Source organism: Pteropus alecto, unplaced genomic scaffold, assembly GCF_000325575.1.
Source record: "Pteropus alecto unplaced genomic scaffold, ASM32557v1 scaffold75, whole genome shotgun sequence".
NCBI lineage: Eukaryota > Metazoa > Chordata > Mammalia > Chiroptera > Pteropodidae > Pteropus > Pteropus alecto.
The window spans coordinates 29356164-29371653 of record NW_006440638.1 but is presented as its reverse complement, the minus strand read 5'-3'; the positions used below and the strand labels follow the sequence as shown (position 1 = coordinate 29371653).

Here is a 15490-nt window from a genome sequence, read left to right as displayed (position 1 = left end):
CCTGCTGATGGTCACAGGTTGTAACAGGAGCTCTTTGCTACTCCTGAAAACACAATGTCACAAAGTCCTCTGTATTACAGAGGAACAGAATGCTCATGGACACCCCACAGCAGGTTCTGGACTCACTTTCTGAGACCAGAGTTCATGAAATAGAAGATTCACAAGCAGGCGTGCTCCAAGATGGGGGACAGTGAGCATGTTCTCCAGAGAAAAGAGCAAGGCTCTGGAGTCAGGGTGAAAGGTTTTGAAATCCAGCTTCCTTTTACTTTCCTTAGACAAGTTACCCTGTTGAAATTTCAATTTTCTCATCTGTAAAATGACTGATTCTTATTTCATTGGCGATGTCTGAGAGAAATCAAAAAGGGTCAAGTGTCCAATAGTGTGCCTGGCACATGGTAGGAGCTTTACAAATGACAGCTCTTATTTTAATAGCTAATAATAAACCCACACACCATTTAGGGAATGAGAAGAGAGAGGCAGCCTTAGAGATAAGGACAAGCTAAAATCAAACAGTTTAGCATCCTTTAATTATCAATCCAGAATGATTCACTTATTCAGCATTAAAACTCCTCTCAGCTCAGTTCTCATTTTGCTGCCTCTGCATCCCTAGATCTATATAATGGTAATTAACTGTGGTGGTAGTGTCTGTGAGCTATTGTCATCTTTAAAATGCCTTGTGGAGATCAAATATATTAAGTAGCATAACACGGCTCATGCTAACACCTTGTCAGTTTTTCAAAATTCAAACCACATATGTGATATGTGATAACACCACATATCTCAGTTATATATATGTCTCATATTAAACTTAAAAGTGGAGAAAGTATCATTTGTTTTCAAAATATAAACTAGATAAGAATATAACCCAAAATGCGGAATATTTGGAGTAGGAAATCTGAGAGTCTAGGCTGATGGGAGAAAAAAATCCTTGATCTTTAAATTAGAAAAGGATGGAGACGGCATCAGATAACTAAATTCTCTATCCTCTCCTTAAACTACCAGTGGGTTCAATAATGCCACAGGAGATATTTTACGAACAGCTCTACTCTGAGAATTCATACTTGTGTCAAGCAATCTTGGCTCCAGAGTAGCTTCTCCCCTGGGTTTTGTCCTGTCAACCCACTGACCTTATTTTCTGAACTCCAAATTGGTAACCATTGGCAGCAAGACCATACATGTGAACTGTGGTTGTCGTTCTAGGATGGAAGTTCATGGCACCTTCTAGACAACAGCCATCTTTGGAGCTGCACTCATTACTCCCACCCTGACCTTTTCCTTCCCTACCTGACTTCCACCTCCGGCTTGTTGTGTCGTTCCACAACCTGGGAGGAGAAATTCTCCAGGCAGAGGGCAGCCTGCAGTGTAGCCCGCACGGCACTCAGGTAGGGACGGAGAGTGGCAGTCTGTAGGAAAAACCCCAAGGGAGGATCAGAATCTGTCTCACCAAACCCACTGGCTCCAGCTACACAGAAGCTAGGCAATACTGCTGGTGCTGGGCTCTCAGACACCAAAGTAAAAAGAAAAGACTAGTCCTTCAAGGCACCTTCCATTCTAAGTCTAGAGCAGTGGTTCTCTACAGGGGACCATTATGCCTGCCAGGGGGCATCTGGCAACATTGAGACATTATTCACCAACACAACTTGGAATGGGGATGCTTCTGGCATTGAGCAGAAAGAGGCCAGGTATACCACTAAACATTCTACAACACACAACAAAGAATTATTTCAGCCTCAGATAGTGCTGAGGTTGAGAAACTCCAGTCTAGAATCATACAGGTGAATGACTGTTCTCAATCTGTCTTCTGAGCCAACAAATGGATAAGTCTACTATGTGCCAGGCACTGAGCTGAGTGCTAGGAAACTATGATATAAAGGACAACTGTAAAGTAATTACATTTATATTTGCAGAAGCAATTGGCTTTGATTTGAAGATGGAAACAGGAGTAGGAGAATTTTACAATGAGAAAAATAAAGGCATTCCCACTAGAAGGATCAGCTTCTAGCTACACTGGCTTATCTTCATTTCCTTATATTAGCTAAGTTCTTTCTCACCTTGGGATTTCATACATGCTAAACCATCTATCTGCAGGCTTTTCTACCCTCTCTTCACCTAAGTCATCCTTCAGACCTCAGCTTATTTAGGGAAGGCCTCTTCCTTCCTCAGAAAAGTCATTCTTGACTTCCCCTTCATAGCATTTCTTATAATTTACAATGATACATCCTTCATACATCTTTAGTAATTTTTCCTTCACTAGACCGTAAGGTTCATGGTCAATAGACCATGTCTATTTTATTCAAATCTACGGAGCCTGCACCTAGCTCAGTTATTACCTAACATACATAGCGTCTTACTTTCTGTAGAATGAAAGTAAGTAGTAACTTAGGCAAGGTTAGGATAACGCAAAAGGGCATTAAGTGTTCCAGAAGTAGTAATGAGAACAATGTTGCTATGTATAGGAAATATTTTAGATTTAGTAGATGAGGCTGTAACGGCAGCATGGAGATTCATGGAGAATCTCAAAAGCCAGTCTACTGAATTTAGCTTTTTTTTTTAAGGTGGTAAGGAACTGCTGGGGCTTTCTGAGGGGGAAGTTACACGACTACAGCTGCATGGTGGCTCTGTGAAGAACGAATGGAGAGGGAAGTGAGACATAAGGTGGAGAGTGTTATTTAAGGAGTGCTGGTGTGAGCTTGGACTAGGGCTGTGGGGAGGACAAGCAGAGTGTATCACAGGGGTTTGATTGATGTAAGATGTAGATGATCATGGGATAAAAACACCTCCCAACAAACTATGGTCCATCAATAGAGTGAAATACTACTCAGCAACGAAAAGAAATAACTACTAATACACATATCATGGATGACTCTCAAATGCATTATAGAAGGCACATTAAAAAGCCTACATACTGAACAATTCCATTTATACAACTATATGGAAAAGGCAAAACTAAAGGGGGAAAAATCAGTGGCTGCCTGGGGTAGGGGGTAGAGAAGAAGACTGATTACAAAGGGACCTGAGGGAACATTTTGAGATGATGGAAATGTTCTGTACCTTGATTGCAGTAGTGGTTACATGATTGTGTTTGTCAAAATTCATAGATGATAAACCTGAAAAGGGTGAATTTTAGGTGGCCATCCCCATGACGCCTGCCCTTCCACAAATAAAATAGACATAGTCTCATGTAATACATCAATAAACTGGATTTTTAAAAAATCAAGACGTATGGCCATTATAAGGAACAAAAGAGGAAGAGCAAGTTTAGGAGAGGAGTTTTGATCTAGAGGTCTAATGTCAAGGTGTCTTCAAGTTATCCAAGCAAACCTTGAGAGCTAGGAAAGCAAATTCAGGAGTTACCAGAATATACAAGGTCATCAAAGCCAGAAGACTAGACAGGTATCAGTCAACTTCCAGGACCTCCCACATTTATCAAAAGGAAGAACATCCAAGGAGTTGAGGGCTCAGCAGTATTAAATGTTACATACTACAGTAAGGCTAACGCTGCTGAGTTCTGACCAGGAAGGGACTTGGATAGAGGCGGCATAAAAGAGACACTTCAGCAGGGTAGAAGCAAGGCAGCGGGTAAGAAGAGTGGGGTACGGAAGTGTGGACAGTTCCCTTGGGAAACTTGTGGGATCAAGAAGGCAGGAGACAACAGCAGTGTATTTAGTAAAGTTCTATTCTGGGTGGAGAGGTGGCCCTACTACATGCCCGCTACCACGAGCCTAGGAAGTCCCACTTCCGGCTTCCTCCATTCCTGAAAAGCATTCCCTGTTTCGAAAGCCAGACTATGAAGCTGCCAGGCCTGTTTCTTAAAAATGCGTCCCTCGCTCGCCCCTTCCTCACTTCGGCACCATAACCCGCCCTCTTTCTCCCAGCCTCATCGTGCCTCCAACTGCCCAGCAACCCTCAGCCACAGGCCTCTCCGCGGCAAAGCCGTATCTCCCCCAGACCCACAGCGCTGAGAGAGAACAAGGTAGGGGGTGGGGAGTTGGGGGGGGTCCCTGGCCAGGGGCCCGGCTCTCTCACCATTGCGGGCGCTGGCTGGGCCGGAAAGCGGAAGTGCGGAAGTGGCCAGGCCCGCGACGCCTGCCCTTTCGCGAGAAGCGCAGCCGCAGTCTCCACCCGGACTTCCGGATGGTACCATCTATGCTCCGAGCGGGGAAAGGGGAGCCTCAGAACACTGAGTCCCTAGGAGATTTTCTCGCTGGGACTGTGTTGGTATCTTTAGATTCCTGAAGTTTCAAATAGGTGCTCAAGCTTCTCCCGTTACCCAAGCAGCTCTCGCTTGTGACTTTGGCCTTCTCGTCCTCTTTGCCGCTTTCTTCCCCTATAGTCATGCAATGGTGCAGCCCGGCCGCAGGTTGGGCACCATATTTGGACAAGACAAGGCGGAGGAGCCCTTCGTTCCTTCCGGTTCGGCGCCCCCATCCTTTCTCTGGGCACCTCCTACCGTCTGCCCCTCGGGCTCGGCGGGACTAACCGCCAGACTGAAAACCCGGCTGCCGAGTCCCGCCCTCCAGCCCCGGGCTGTTCCTTAGGGTACGCCCGAGGCATAACCCCACGCCACCAGCAGTAGGCTAGCTCGCGGCCCGCAAACCCTCCCCCGCAAGCTACTGTGGACTCGCCCTCGCGCTTCTCCGCCTCTGTGTCCGCTGCGGAGCGCCCGCCCTTAGTCAGTTCCGGGCATTTGTTCCAACCAACCGGAACTCCCCGCCCCCTCTCGCGGCCCCGGGGCCGTAGGAGGCTGGAGTGTGGAGGTAGAGGGGGCGGGGGCCGCGTTAGGGGATCCCGAGTAGACCGGGACCCTGAATGCGGGGCATTGGGGCCACCCACGTGTGGGACCAGCCATTAAGCAGCCCCACTTCTTCTGTGCCAGGCACTGAACTGGGCTCTTGACAAGCATCATCTCTTAATCCTCAGAACATCCCAGGGAGGTAGGTACCATTGTTATCCCATTTTACAGATTCAGACTTCCTGTGGAGAAACAGAACCACACTTGTTTTGTCCCCATTTTACAGATGGAAAAACCGAGACTCAGGAATCTTAAATAACATGTTCAGGGCCACATAAATAGCAGTAAAGCTTGGGTTTGGACTCAGGTATGTCTGGTTTACCAGCCCACATTCTTAACCACTGTCAGAAGGGGCAGAGGTGGGAAGGAGTGAGAGTAGGCGAGGCTGGGAGGCACAACAGACATTAACACTGTAGGAATGGGATACTTGAAACTCAGGCTAAGCAGAACCCAGGAGGAATAGAACGAAAGGGAAGAGCATCAGGAAGATTCAGGAAGATACAGCACATCATGGTAGTAAGGGGCACAGACTCAGAACTACCTGGATTCAAATTGCATATTGGTAAACTTGGGCATGTGCCCACCCTTATAGAGTCTCAGTTTCCTTATTTATAAAATGGAGATTGCCATAGTTCCTGCTCTCGGGGTTGGGTGAGGAGTTCAATGAGAAGCTGGTTAAAAGTTTACACCTTGCTTGGAGCGCAGTAAGTGCTATGCGAGTAGGAGCTGTGCCATCAACTTTGTCGGTAGGGTACTGAAGTCTGGTTTTCTCGTTGAGGCTGTTCCTGGATGGAGGGAGCCCTTGGGCTTTTCTTGTGCCTATTTATCTCCCATTAATGGCCCTCTCCTCTCCAGCTCCACAGGGTCCTTTATCCTGGGCCATGAGTGAGTTGAAGGACTGCCCCTTGCAATTCCATGACTTCAAGTCTGTGGACCACCTGAAGGTCTGTCCACGCTACACAGCAGTGCTGGCCCGGTCTGAGGATGATGGCATTGGCATCGAGGAGTTGGACACTCTGCAGCTGGAGCTTGAGACCCTGCTTTCTTCTGCCAGCCGGCGCCTGCGGGTGCTGGAGGCTGAAACCCAGGTGATACCCTGTAGAGGGGATATCACCATGCATGGGCTGTGACAAGTTATGGGATGGGTCATTGAGTTAGCCCAATCTGCTAAGGCGTGAGGTACAGGAGGTTAGGGAGAGAGAGAAAGAGACCCAAATTGGGCTCATGGAACATGTAAAATAAACAACATGCATGATCCTCATAAGTTGCAAGATTTGTAAGCATTTATTGATCCTCCTCCCAATTATGTTCTGAGTCCTGTGCAAGTCATTAGGGGTGATTAGGACAATTCTGGTCTTCAGGGAGTTTGCCAGCTAAAAGGAGGAGGAGGTCAGAGAAGTACCAGACGATGTGTTATGGTTAGGGGTGCTAAGGGAACTGGAATAAGGGGGTCTGGATTTTGAATCCTGGACTAAGCACTTGCTAGTGTTGCTGTTTCCTAGCTATGTGACTTTGGGAAAGTTACCTCCTATTTCTGAGCATCAGGTTCCTATCTGCAAACTGGACTGAATAATAGAACCTACCTCTGAGTTTTTGTGAGGATTAAGAGATTTTTTTTGCAAAGGTTCAGTCCAGTGTCTTGACAGTAAGTCAGCATTTCAAATGTTAATTATTGGTTCTGTAATTATTTCTGTTAACTGCATAAACATCCCCTGAGGCCTGTCTGCCAGGTGCTATGCCAGATTCTAGGAAACAGCTGGCTAAGATGAGCTTCCTGGTCTCCAGTAGTTTATAATCTAGTTGAAAAAGCAAAATATGCTGTTCATTTCAGTATGACCAAACATGATTGAGCCTATAGTGAAGGTGCAAAGTGCCAGAGACTTGAAGAAGAAAATGCCATTTCAACTGGACCTCAAAGGATGAATAGAGTTAACTTGTGGTCCCTGGGAGTTCACTGAAGCTTTTTGAGCAGGATGTGGCACAACCAATTGTATGTTAGCATCTAAAGCTGGGTAACTGACAGAGGCGGGGAAGGCTTCCCAGTTGTGACATTCAAAATGAAGGTTTGCTGGGAGGCTTGCTTGCTTTCACCAAAAAGTTACCACCAGCGTATTTTCTCAGGGCTAGCATGCACTGAGATTACTTGTTTGGCCTGTCTACTGAACGCTATAGAGGTGAGTCAGTACAGACATATGGAATGATGAGAAGTATATGAATAAAATCTTATGAGATGGGCACAGAAAAGGAGCTGATTTTTGACGGATGAGTAGGAGTTTGCTAAATAAAAATAAAAAGTGTGGGGAAAGACTTTGGTGCCTCCTCAAGTTCTAGATCCTAATTCTTCACTGGAGAAGAGTAGTCCTGTGTCTTTCCTTCTCCCATCCACTGACAGTTTCTGTGAATTTCAGATCCTCACTGACTGGCAGGATAAGAAAGGTGACCGACGATTCCTGAAGCTGGGTCGAGACCATGAGCTTGGGGCTCCCCCCAAACATGGGAAGCCCAAGAAGCAGAAACTGGAGGGGAAGGCAGGACATGGGCCGGGCCCTGGACCCGGGCGACCCAAATCCAAAAATCTTCAACCCAAGATCCAGGAATATGAATTCACTGATGATCCAATTGATGTGCCTCGGATCCCCAAGAATGATGCCCCCAACAGGTTCTGGGCTAGAGAATATAGAGGGGCCTTGGGATTTGGGCAGTGGAGACTGGAAGGGTTTAGAGCTGAGGATGGTGGGGTGTGGGGTGCCCACTTAAGATCATCTTCTCCCTGCAGGTTTTGGGCTTCAGTGGAGCCCTACTGTGCCGATATCACCAGTGAGGAGGTGCGCACGCTAGAAGAGCTACTGAAACCCCCAGAAGACGAGGCTGAACATTACAAGGTAGAAACCCTGAGCCTTGATAGGTATAATGCAGAACAAGAAGGCTCAGAGGTGCCTCAGAATCGAAGATCCCAAAGCCACATATCATCTTTCTTCCCCTACCCTGCCAGTGTCCTGTCTGCCCCATTAACCCACCCAGATACCCAGTCTCTAACTCTCAGCTTTTGTCTTGCATTGTCTCCCTTCTGCCCCATCCAAATGGTCATCATATCCTAAAGCATCGACTTCTTTGAGGTCCTCCCTTGTCCCCACATCTCCATTCCCTCTGCTTTGGTTCAAGACTCAATCAGCTTTCACCCAAACAGCCTCTTAATATTTTCTGCCTCAAAAGGAGCCTTCTTTTTGTTCCTTTAATACGTAAAAGTTTATTTTTGTATGATGAAAATAAAACTGATTCCATTAAGAGAAAATGTAGAAAACACAAAAAAGTTTTGGGGAGAACTCTCCCATAGGTCTCTTGTCATGCTCAGATGTGACACAGCCCTGCTCCTGGGCCGCTCCTGGCTCCCCTTACCCACAGGATTGAGTTTAAGCATCTCAGTCTTTGGTGGCACAGCCCCAGAAACCCTCTCCAGTTTCTTTGGCCACACTCCTCTTCACTGCTATATTCACCAGCCCCACCAAGCACCTTGCCCTCACTCCAGGCCCACACAGGGTCCTTGCTGGTCTCTGAGCCTCTGCACATGTTCTTCTCCCCTTGGCAAACTGACTTACTCTTCAAGGCCCTGATCTCATGTTACCTCTACCAAAACGCCTTTGCAGATTCCCCAGTGAAAAGTTGGTCTCTCTTTTGTGCTGCTACAAGACCTTTATCTATCTCTGTCACTTCACTTGTCTGAATTTATTTGAAAAATATATTTGAAAATGTAATCCGTCCAGGCAGTAATAAATTCAAGCAATACAAAAGAAAATTCTCTCTCCTGACCCCGAGGCCTCTAGAGATAAGAGCTGTGACCTGAAATGGTCCATGTACACACATCATTCTATATCTTAGATCTTGGAAATTGCTCTGTATTGGCTATTCTGTGTGTTTTAGTTCCATATATACCTGTCTCCCTTACTAGACTGTGAATGTAGAAATTTTTGTCTCCTTTGTCTCTTCTTACCTATACCAAGCACAGGCCTTGGCCCTGGCCTGGGTACTTGGGAGGCAGATAAGTGAATGAAGGAAGGAATGAAGAACCTCTGTGTACCCCTTTGAGCAAGTGGGATCTCTCCTACAGATCCCGCCCCTGGGGAAGCACTACTCCCAACGCTGGGCACAAGAGGACCTACTGGAGGAGCAGAAGGATGGAGCCCGGGCAGCAGCCGTGGCTGACAAGAAGAAAGGCCTCATGGGGCCACTGACTGAGCTGGACACTAAAGGTAAAGCCCCTCACCTCCCTGCCTACCCTAGGCCAGGACTTGAGTTCCTAAAACTTCATCTTGGCTGCTTATCACTTCTTTGCCTGATTCAGATGTGGATGCCCTGCTGAAGAAGTCTGAAGCCCAGCATGAGCAGCCAGAAGATGGGTGCCCCTTTGGTGCCCTGACGCAGCGCCTCCTACAGGCCTTAGTGGAGGTGAGCACCCCAACCTAGAATAGCAACCGCAGTTGCTTTTCGTTTTAATGTTTTCATTTTTTATTGAAATATATCATACATTTAGAAGTGGACATAGATCATAAATGTATAGCTTGATAACTTCTCACAAATGAGCCCACTTGTGTAAATAAACAATACCGGTATCTTAGAAACCCCTCTTATGTCTCTCCCAGTCTAACCTCCCCCAAAGGTAACCACTACTTCACAGTTACTTTTGAGCATTGGCTAAGGGCTGAGCCCTGTGCAAGAAGTTTTCCACACATGCTCTCGCTGGAGGCAAGAACAGTGGTTAGCCTCATGTCACATACAAGAATATTGAGGTTCAAAAAAATAAGGAGGAACTGTTTGGTAATACATAAAAGCAAGACTCAAACCCCAGGTTCAGAGGCCCTTTTCTCTATGCTTCCTGGCTGAACTTAGGCACATCCCTTCAACTTATTGAGCCTCAGTTTCCTCTCTGGGCCAACACAACAGTATTTCTCTCATGTAACCGTCTGGGGCACATGTTACAGGTTGGCTGAGGTGAGGGTAGGGGTCTCCAACCCACACCATCAGACAGGGACCCCAGCTTTTATGGCTTTACCACCTTAAACCTGCATTCTGCACAAGGTCACTGGGTGTGATGGCCACTCAAAGCCCACAGAAAAAGAGTGAGGAGACTTGTGCGAAGGAACGTAAATGGGCCATGACTGGCTGTGGCTCTTATCTCTTCTGATCACTTTCCACTGAAGAGAATTTGTCACGTGATTACACCTGACTGCAAGGGAGACTGGGAAGTATAGTGTATATGTGCAGCCATAAGCGTGGTTACCATGGAAGAAAGGCAAGAATGGCTTTTGGACAGCTAGTAGCCTTTGCCACCATGTGTTTAGCATAGTACTTCGTGCATTGCAAACACTTAACAAACCTTAACTATTCTCATTACTGTTGTTGAGGTGGTTTTTTTTTCCAATTATAATTGACATACTGTTGTTGAATCTTTTCATCGCTCTTCTGTCTTTTTTGGTATCAGTACAAAAAAAAGGATTTCTAAAATGAGCAAAGCTTTTTGGAGGCTGGAAAGCCTTCCCAGATGGGGTGGGATGAGAAAGATAAAAGGACATTTCTGGTCTTTGAAGACTATCTATGTAGGTCAGAGAGAAGCAGGAAAATGGAAATACTACAGTTCTTTCTATCTCCACCCCATTTCTGTGGTCTTTTAGGAAAATATTATTTCCCCTATGGAGGACTCTCCTATTCCTGACATGTCTGGGAAAGAATCAGGGGCCGATGGGGCAAGCACCTCTCCCCGAAATCAGAACAAGCCCTTCAGGTGAGTGGCATCCTATCCATGCCCCCACAGCCTGGTCTCTGCTTCTGTTGACTTCTATCCATCCTGACATGGGGAGGCCTTTATTATTAGGCCGAGGGCCCTTTTAGAAAGCCCAATAAAAGTCTCAAACGTGCATGCTGCCCCAGCATTTCTGCACTCACAGACTTAATACAGGGCTGTTCATCATAGCACTGTTCATACTGTAAACAATCTAAATGTCCAACTGAGGGGGAGTGGTTGGCTAAATTTTTTTAACTATGATAAAATTATTAATCATGTCAGAAATAAAGCTAATTGACATGGAAAGATACAAACAATAGAGTACTAAGTGGGGAAAATGTCATAGCACAATATAGACAGTACTCCTTTTTAGGATATATTTAAATGTGTGCACATGGGGGAAAAATAAAAATAATACATACTAAAAGATTGGAAATAATATATAACAAAACCTGGAACATATATATCAGACTCGTTACCCCTTATCTGTAGTTTTGCTTTCCACTTTCAGTTACCCATGGTCAGCTGTGTTCTAAAAATGTTAAATGGAAAATTCCAGAAATAAACAATTCATACGTGTTAAATTGTGTGCCTTTCTGAGTAGTATAATGAAATCTTGCTCCATCCACTCCAACCCACCCAGGATGTGAGTCATCCCATTGTCCAGCATATTTACACTGTATTCTCTATGCTTAATAGCTATCTCAGTTATCAGATTGGTTTATCAGAGAGAAAGGGAATGAGGGTACATTCACATAACTTTTGTTATAGTATGTTGTTATCGTTATTCTATCAGTTATTAATCTCTTACTGTGTCTAATTAAAAATTCAACTTTACCATAGGTGTGTATGTATAGCAAAAAACTATATATAGGATTCAGTACTCTCCATGGTTTCAGGCAGCCACTGGGGGTCTAGGGACATATCCCTTGATGATAAGGGGGCACTACATATATATGTGTGTATTATATGTGTATTTGTAAGATAATAATAGCAAAACAATGTCATTTTATATATTTTACTTATATATTTATACATTATGTGTATTTTATATGTAATATGTATAACATTAATAACATAGCAAAATTATGTTAACAAAATAATAGTGATTCTTTTTGGGTCATTGGCATTATAGGTTTTATTTTCTTTTTTTGGCAATTGGTGTATGTTGCTTGTGTTTGAAACGAGACCAGAATTGTCTGTCCCTGTATTTTTATATCTCAGATAGATATAGAGAGGGTGCCCAAAGAAAAAGGAAGGTGTTCACTAACCTTGGGAACCTCTGAGGAGTCCCCCTCCAAACTGGCCATTGAGCTGAGGGCTCTCTTCTCCTGCAGTGTGCCACATACCAAGTCCCTGGAGAGCCGCATCAAGGAGGAATTGATCGCCCAGGGCCTGCTGGAGTCTGAGGACCGCCCAGCAGAAGACTCAGAGGACGAGGTCCTTGCGGAACTGCGCAAACGGCAGGCTGAGCTAAAGGCGCTCAGTGCCCACAACCGCACTAAGAAGCATGACCTGCTGAGGTGAGTGTGGACTGAATGTGTGGACCAGGGAGTGGATGACAAGGCCTTGGCCACTTCTGGTCACCTTATGGGGGCTTTATGGCGGCAGCAGCTTCCCAAACCTGGCAGGGCCTCTAAATCTGCAGGAGAACCTTGAAAAACTTATCAATGCTAGGCACCACCCCACAGATTAGGTCTCAAATAAGATCATAATCCCACAGGCTAGGTCTCAGGAATCTGTCATTTATTTATTTACTTAAAATTATAGTAAAAAACATGTAACATAAAATCAACCCTCTAAACTTTATTTTGAGTGTACAGTTCAGTGGTGTAAATTATATTCACCTTGTGTAATTTATGTTTTTAATCTTTTTATGCTTATTTTCTTCTCCAAAGTTCTTTTGTGAAAAATATACACGGAAAATCTGAAGGAATAGTACAGTGAACACTAATATGTTCTCCACCCCTGAATTTATCAACTGTTAACATGTTGTTCTATGTCTGTGATTATTATTGGCCCTTCATCTGAAATTTGCCCAGGTTTTAGGACCAGTTCTTTAAGGAATTGGTCACAATGTCATTCATTTTATATTGACTCCCATCCTTTGACCTGTACTGGTCACAACAACGGTTTAGATGACATCTGGAGGGAGACCATGGTAGTGGCTGGCCTTTTATTGGTGAGATCAAGAAGCAGTCCAACTGTGTCTCCTTGCTTCTTATAGGCAGGTGCTGTCTTTTCACCTCACAGAGCCCCAGCAGGGCAGGGCACATTCATTTGGCCAACTTGGCCTGTCTCTTAAATATTGTGCTGGGTCTAGCAAGAGAGGCAGAGCAAAGGGCTTGCAGTCTCCAAGTGGATGATTGGTAAAGACATTGCACCATTAAAAGGAAGGGTAGTTGCTGATAAGCTGCTAGGCTGTGTAAGGACAAAAGTGTCCTGAGTACCTACCATGTACCAGAGGCTTTATGTACACCCTCCTTTTTAATCTGGACTACAGCCTAGGTCTAGGTGGTATTTTCCCTGTTCACCAGATGAGGAAATGAACTGAGTGCTCTACTGAATGTCACACAGCCAGTAAACAGCCAAACTTTGACCTGAGCCCATTCCTCTTTGCTGTTTCTTCTCAAGGGCACTAAGAGGAAACTACAGATGAAAGAGGTACTGAGGAGGGGAGTGGGAGGGGAGAGAGAGAGAGAAACAGATATGCAGATACAGAATTAATGGGCAGTGAAGGAACTAGCTTGGGGCTATCAGAAGTCCAGAATGTTGGGCCTTAAGCAACACATCTGCCCTGAACAGCAGCTTCCCCTTCTGGAAAATTAACAGATTGGAGTAGATCAGATCTCCACCATGATGGGATTTATAGGCTGGATTCCATTCAGAAGGGTCTGTTCACCTGCCTCCTGTAGACCTCAGGCTGCCTGGACCCTTAGGTTGCTCTGGAATTTGGATGCTGAAGTAAGCAGCTCTTCTGCTGGCACCAGAACACCTTTTAAAGAAGGTTGGAGTTGGCCCGCCTTGATTTAGACCTACTCAGTAGTTGTGGGATCTTACCCTCCTTGAGCCTCAGTTTCGTCACTAGTATCATAGGAATACTAGTATCTACCTCACAGTGTTGTGATGAAAATTAACCGCGCTAATATTTTTTAAGAACTTAAGACCTAGCACGTAGCACCATATAAAGTGTGGTTCAATAATTTTGCGTTTTGGTATGAAACAGTCCACAGGAGTTGCTAGCCTGGGGTAGTGGGTGGAATCAGTGCGGAAGAGAGAGGGGCCCCCCTGGAGGTGGGCTTCCCGTGGCACCTGGCTGGCTGGTCCCCACAGGCTGGCAAAGGAGGAGGTGAGCCGGCAGGAGCTGAGGCAGCGGGTTCGCATGGCAGACAACGAGGTCATGGACGCCTTCCGCAAGATCATGGCTGCCAGGCAAAAGAAGCGGACCCCCACCAAGAAAGAGAAGGACCAGGCCTGGAAGACTCTGAAGGAACGAGAGAGCATCTTAAAGCTGCTGGACGGGTAGCCCTCACCCCTGCCTCAGGCTGCCTCCCCCTAGCCTGGAGGTGGAGGAGGAGGGAGGCTTACTTCCTTCTTTGGGCTAATGGAAGCCTAGGCCTGTGGCTGCCTGTCAAATGTTATGGCAACAGTCTCTAGAGGACTGTGGCCTTTCTCTGAAGTCTTCTGGGCTAGCCGTGTACAGCCAGGACCCGGGAGGCCCCGCTGGGCTGGCCTGGGGCCCAGTCTCTGCTTGGTCCCCAAGATGAGGGAGACTTCATTTCTGGGCCTTCTTTTTCCCCTTCTTTATCATCTCCCACACACACCCCCACCCCTCTCTCCTTCAAGGACTTCTTCTTTGTGGTTTTGTAAAGTGCAAACTTAAAAGTAAAGTGACTGCTGTGATTTTTAAAAAAGCATCCAGGATCTTTGAATATCTTTTATTATGGGGTAGAAAGCAACTGGTGTGGGTGGCAAAGGTTCAAGAGGGCATACTTGGTGGCTCTCAGCCTGTGGCCAGTAGCCCATGTCATTCATTCAGGAAGAACATTCTGAAGATACTTGTGGCTGCAGATAAGAGAACACCCGCAGCTCGAAGTGGATTAACAAGTAGGAATTATGTGGGAAGGGAGTGAGGAAGGCCTCTCTGCATGTGGAAAATCCCATGTTGTGGAGTCCCCTCCTTCTGACATTGCAACAACTGTAACAAGACAACCAGAGACAGTCAGTCAGTTGATGCTGTGCATAGGTAATGACTCAAGGTACAATTTACCTCAGCAAATTTTTGTTCCCCTACCTCTGTTTTTTTTTTAATCTTTTTTTTTTTTTTTTTTTGCAACTTGCTGATACTTTATATAAAAAGGAAAACAAAACAAAAGCTGGTAGTCTTGAAAATTTTTTAATGAAAAGAAAAAAATGAAAAACATGAAATGCAGTAGCTAGGGGCTTGGGACAGGGTGGCCTCCAGAGTTGGCCGGTCCAACAGTTCAACAGAGGCAGCAGTTTCAGTCTCTACACTGCCCTCTACAGAGTCAGCTTTCACCTAAAGTGGGTTCCCCTCTAGTGTGGTGGCAGCCAGTAGCAGTCAATGAAGGCCAAATGCTTCCTCATTTATAGCCAGCACACAAGAGGGCAAGAAGGGGCAGCTGGCTTTCATGGCCCACCCAAAAGAGCAAGAAGCCTTTCCCAGACACCCTTATGTCTCACATACCCATTCCTGAACCAGTCACTGTGGCAAGGAATGACTAATGGATTTAAACTAGTGCTTTCCCACTAAGTCCAAGGCAATGGGGAGAGAGAGTGAAACCCAACAAAGATCTGAGTAGGAAGGGGAAATGAATGTTGGATAAGCCTACAGCTTCTCTTCCACAGCCAGAGTGGGAAGCTACCACTGGGGAATCAGATGAATAAACATGCTCCTGTCC

The 15490-nt window shown here is 45.8% G+C and overlaps 2 protein-coding genes across 5 annotated transcripts in view; one reads left to right on the top strand and one right to left on the bottom strand.

Annotated features, from left to right (window-relative positions):
- The window catches only part of ARPC4 (actin related protein 2/3 complex subunit 4), a 9669-nt gene extending 5510 nt beyond the window's left edge, over positions 1 to 4159 (bottom strand). Inside the window, exons 1-4 of the mRNA XM_025050810.1 lie at positions 4027 to 4159; positions 3052 to 3107; positions 1285 to 1403; positions 1 to 43 (exon numbers count right to left, since the gene is read on the bottom strand). Of these exons, the coding sequence (XP_024906578.1) occupies positions 1 to 43; positions 1285 to 1403; positions 3052 to 3107; positions 4027 to 4144 (336 nt within the window). The 5' untranslated portion in view covers positions 4145 to 4159. The remainder of the gene's footprint in view (positions 44 to 1284; positions 1404 to 3051; positions 3108 to 4026) is intronic.
- Positions 4160 to 4301: 142 nt separating this feature from the next.
- Positions 4302 to 14485, top strand: TADA3 (transcriptional adaptor 3). 4 transcript variants are annotated; one of them, XM_015593689.2, is made up of 10 exons: positions 4302 to 4539; positions 4877 to 4934; positions 5648 to 5880; positions 7201 to 7451; positions 7569 to 7674; positions 8898 to 9039; positions 9132 to 9235; positions 10459 to 10568; positions 11906 to 12091; positions 13902 to 14485. In XM_015593689.2, exons 3-10 carry the CDS (start codon positions 5674 to 5676, stop codon positions 14092 to 14094), a joined length of 1299 nt encoding a protein of 432 aa, XP_015449175.1. In that variant the 5' UTR covers positions 4302 to 4539; positions 4877 to 4934; positions 5648 to 5673; the 3' UTR covers positions 14095 to 14485. The 4 variants fall into 4 exon arrangements, with proteins under 4 accessions (XP_015449175.1, XP_024906576.1, XP_015449176.1 ...); XM_025050808.1 differs by having other exon boundaries at positions 4302 to 4757; XM_015593690.2 differs by adding an exon at positions 13203 to 13232 and having other exon boundaries at positions 4302 to 4934; positions 13902 to 14037.
- The last annotated feature ends 1005 nt before the right edge of the window (positions 14486 to 15490 follow it).

Excerpts from the sequence above, each read along its gene's own strand:
- TADA3 (XM_015593689.2), top strand. The coding sequence starts at position 5,674 with ATGAGTGAGTTGAAGGACTGCCCCTTGCAATTCCATGACTTCAAGTCT. Across the intron at positions 5,881-7,200 it reads TGCTGGAGGCTGAAACCCAG|ATCCTCACTGACTGGCAGGA; the intron begins GTGATACCCTGT and ends TGTGAATTTCAG. Across the intron at positions 12,092-13,901 it reads AAGAAGCATGACCTGCTGAG|GCTGGCAAAGGAGGAGGTGA; the intron begins GTGAGTGTGGAC and ends TGGTCCCCACAG.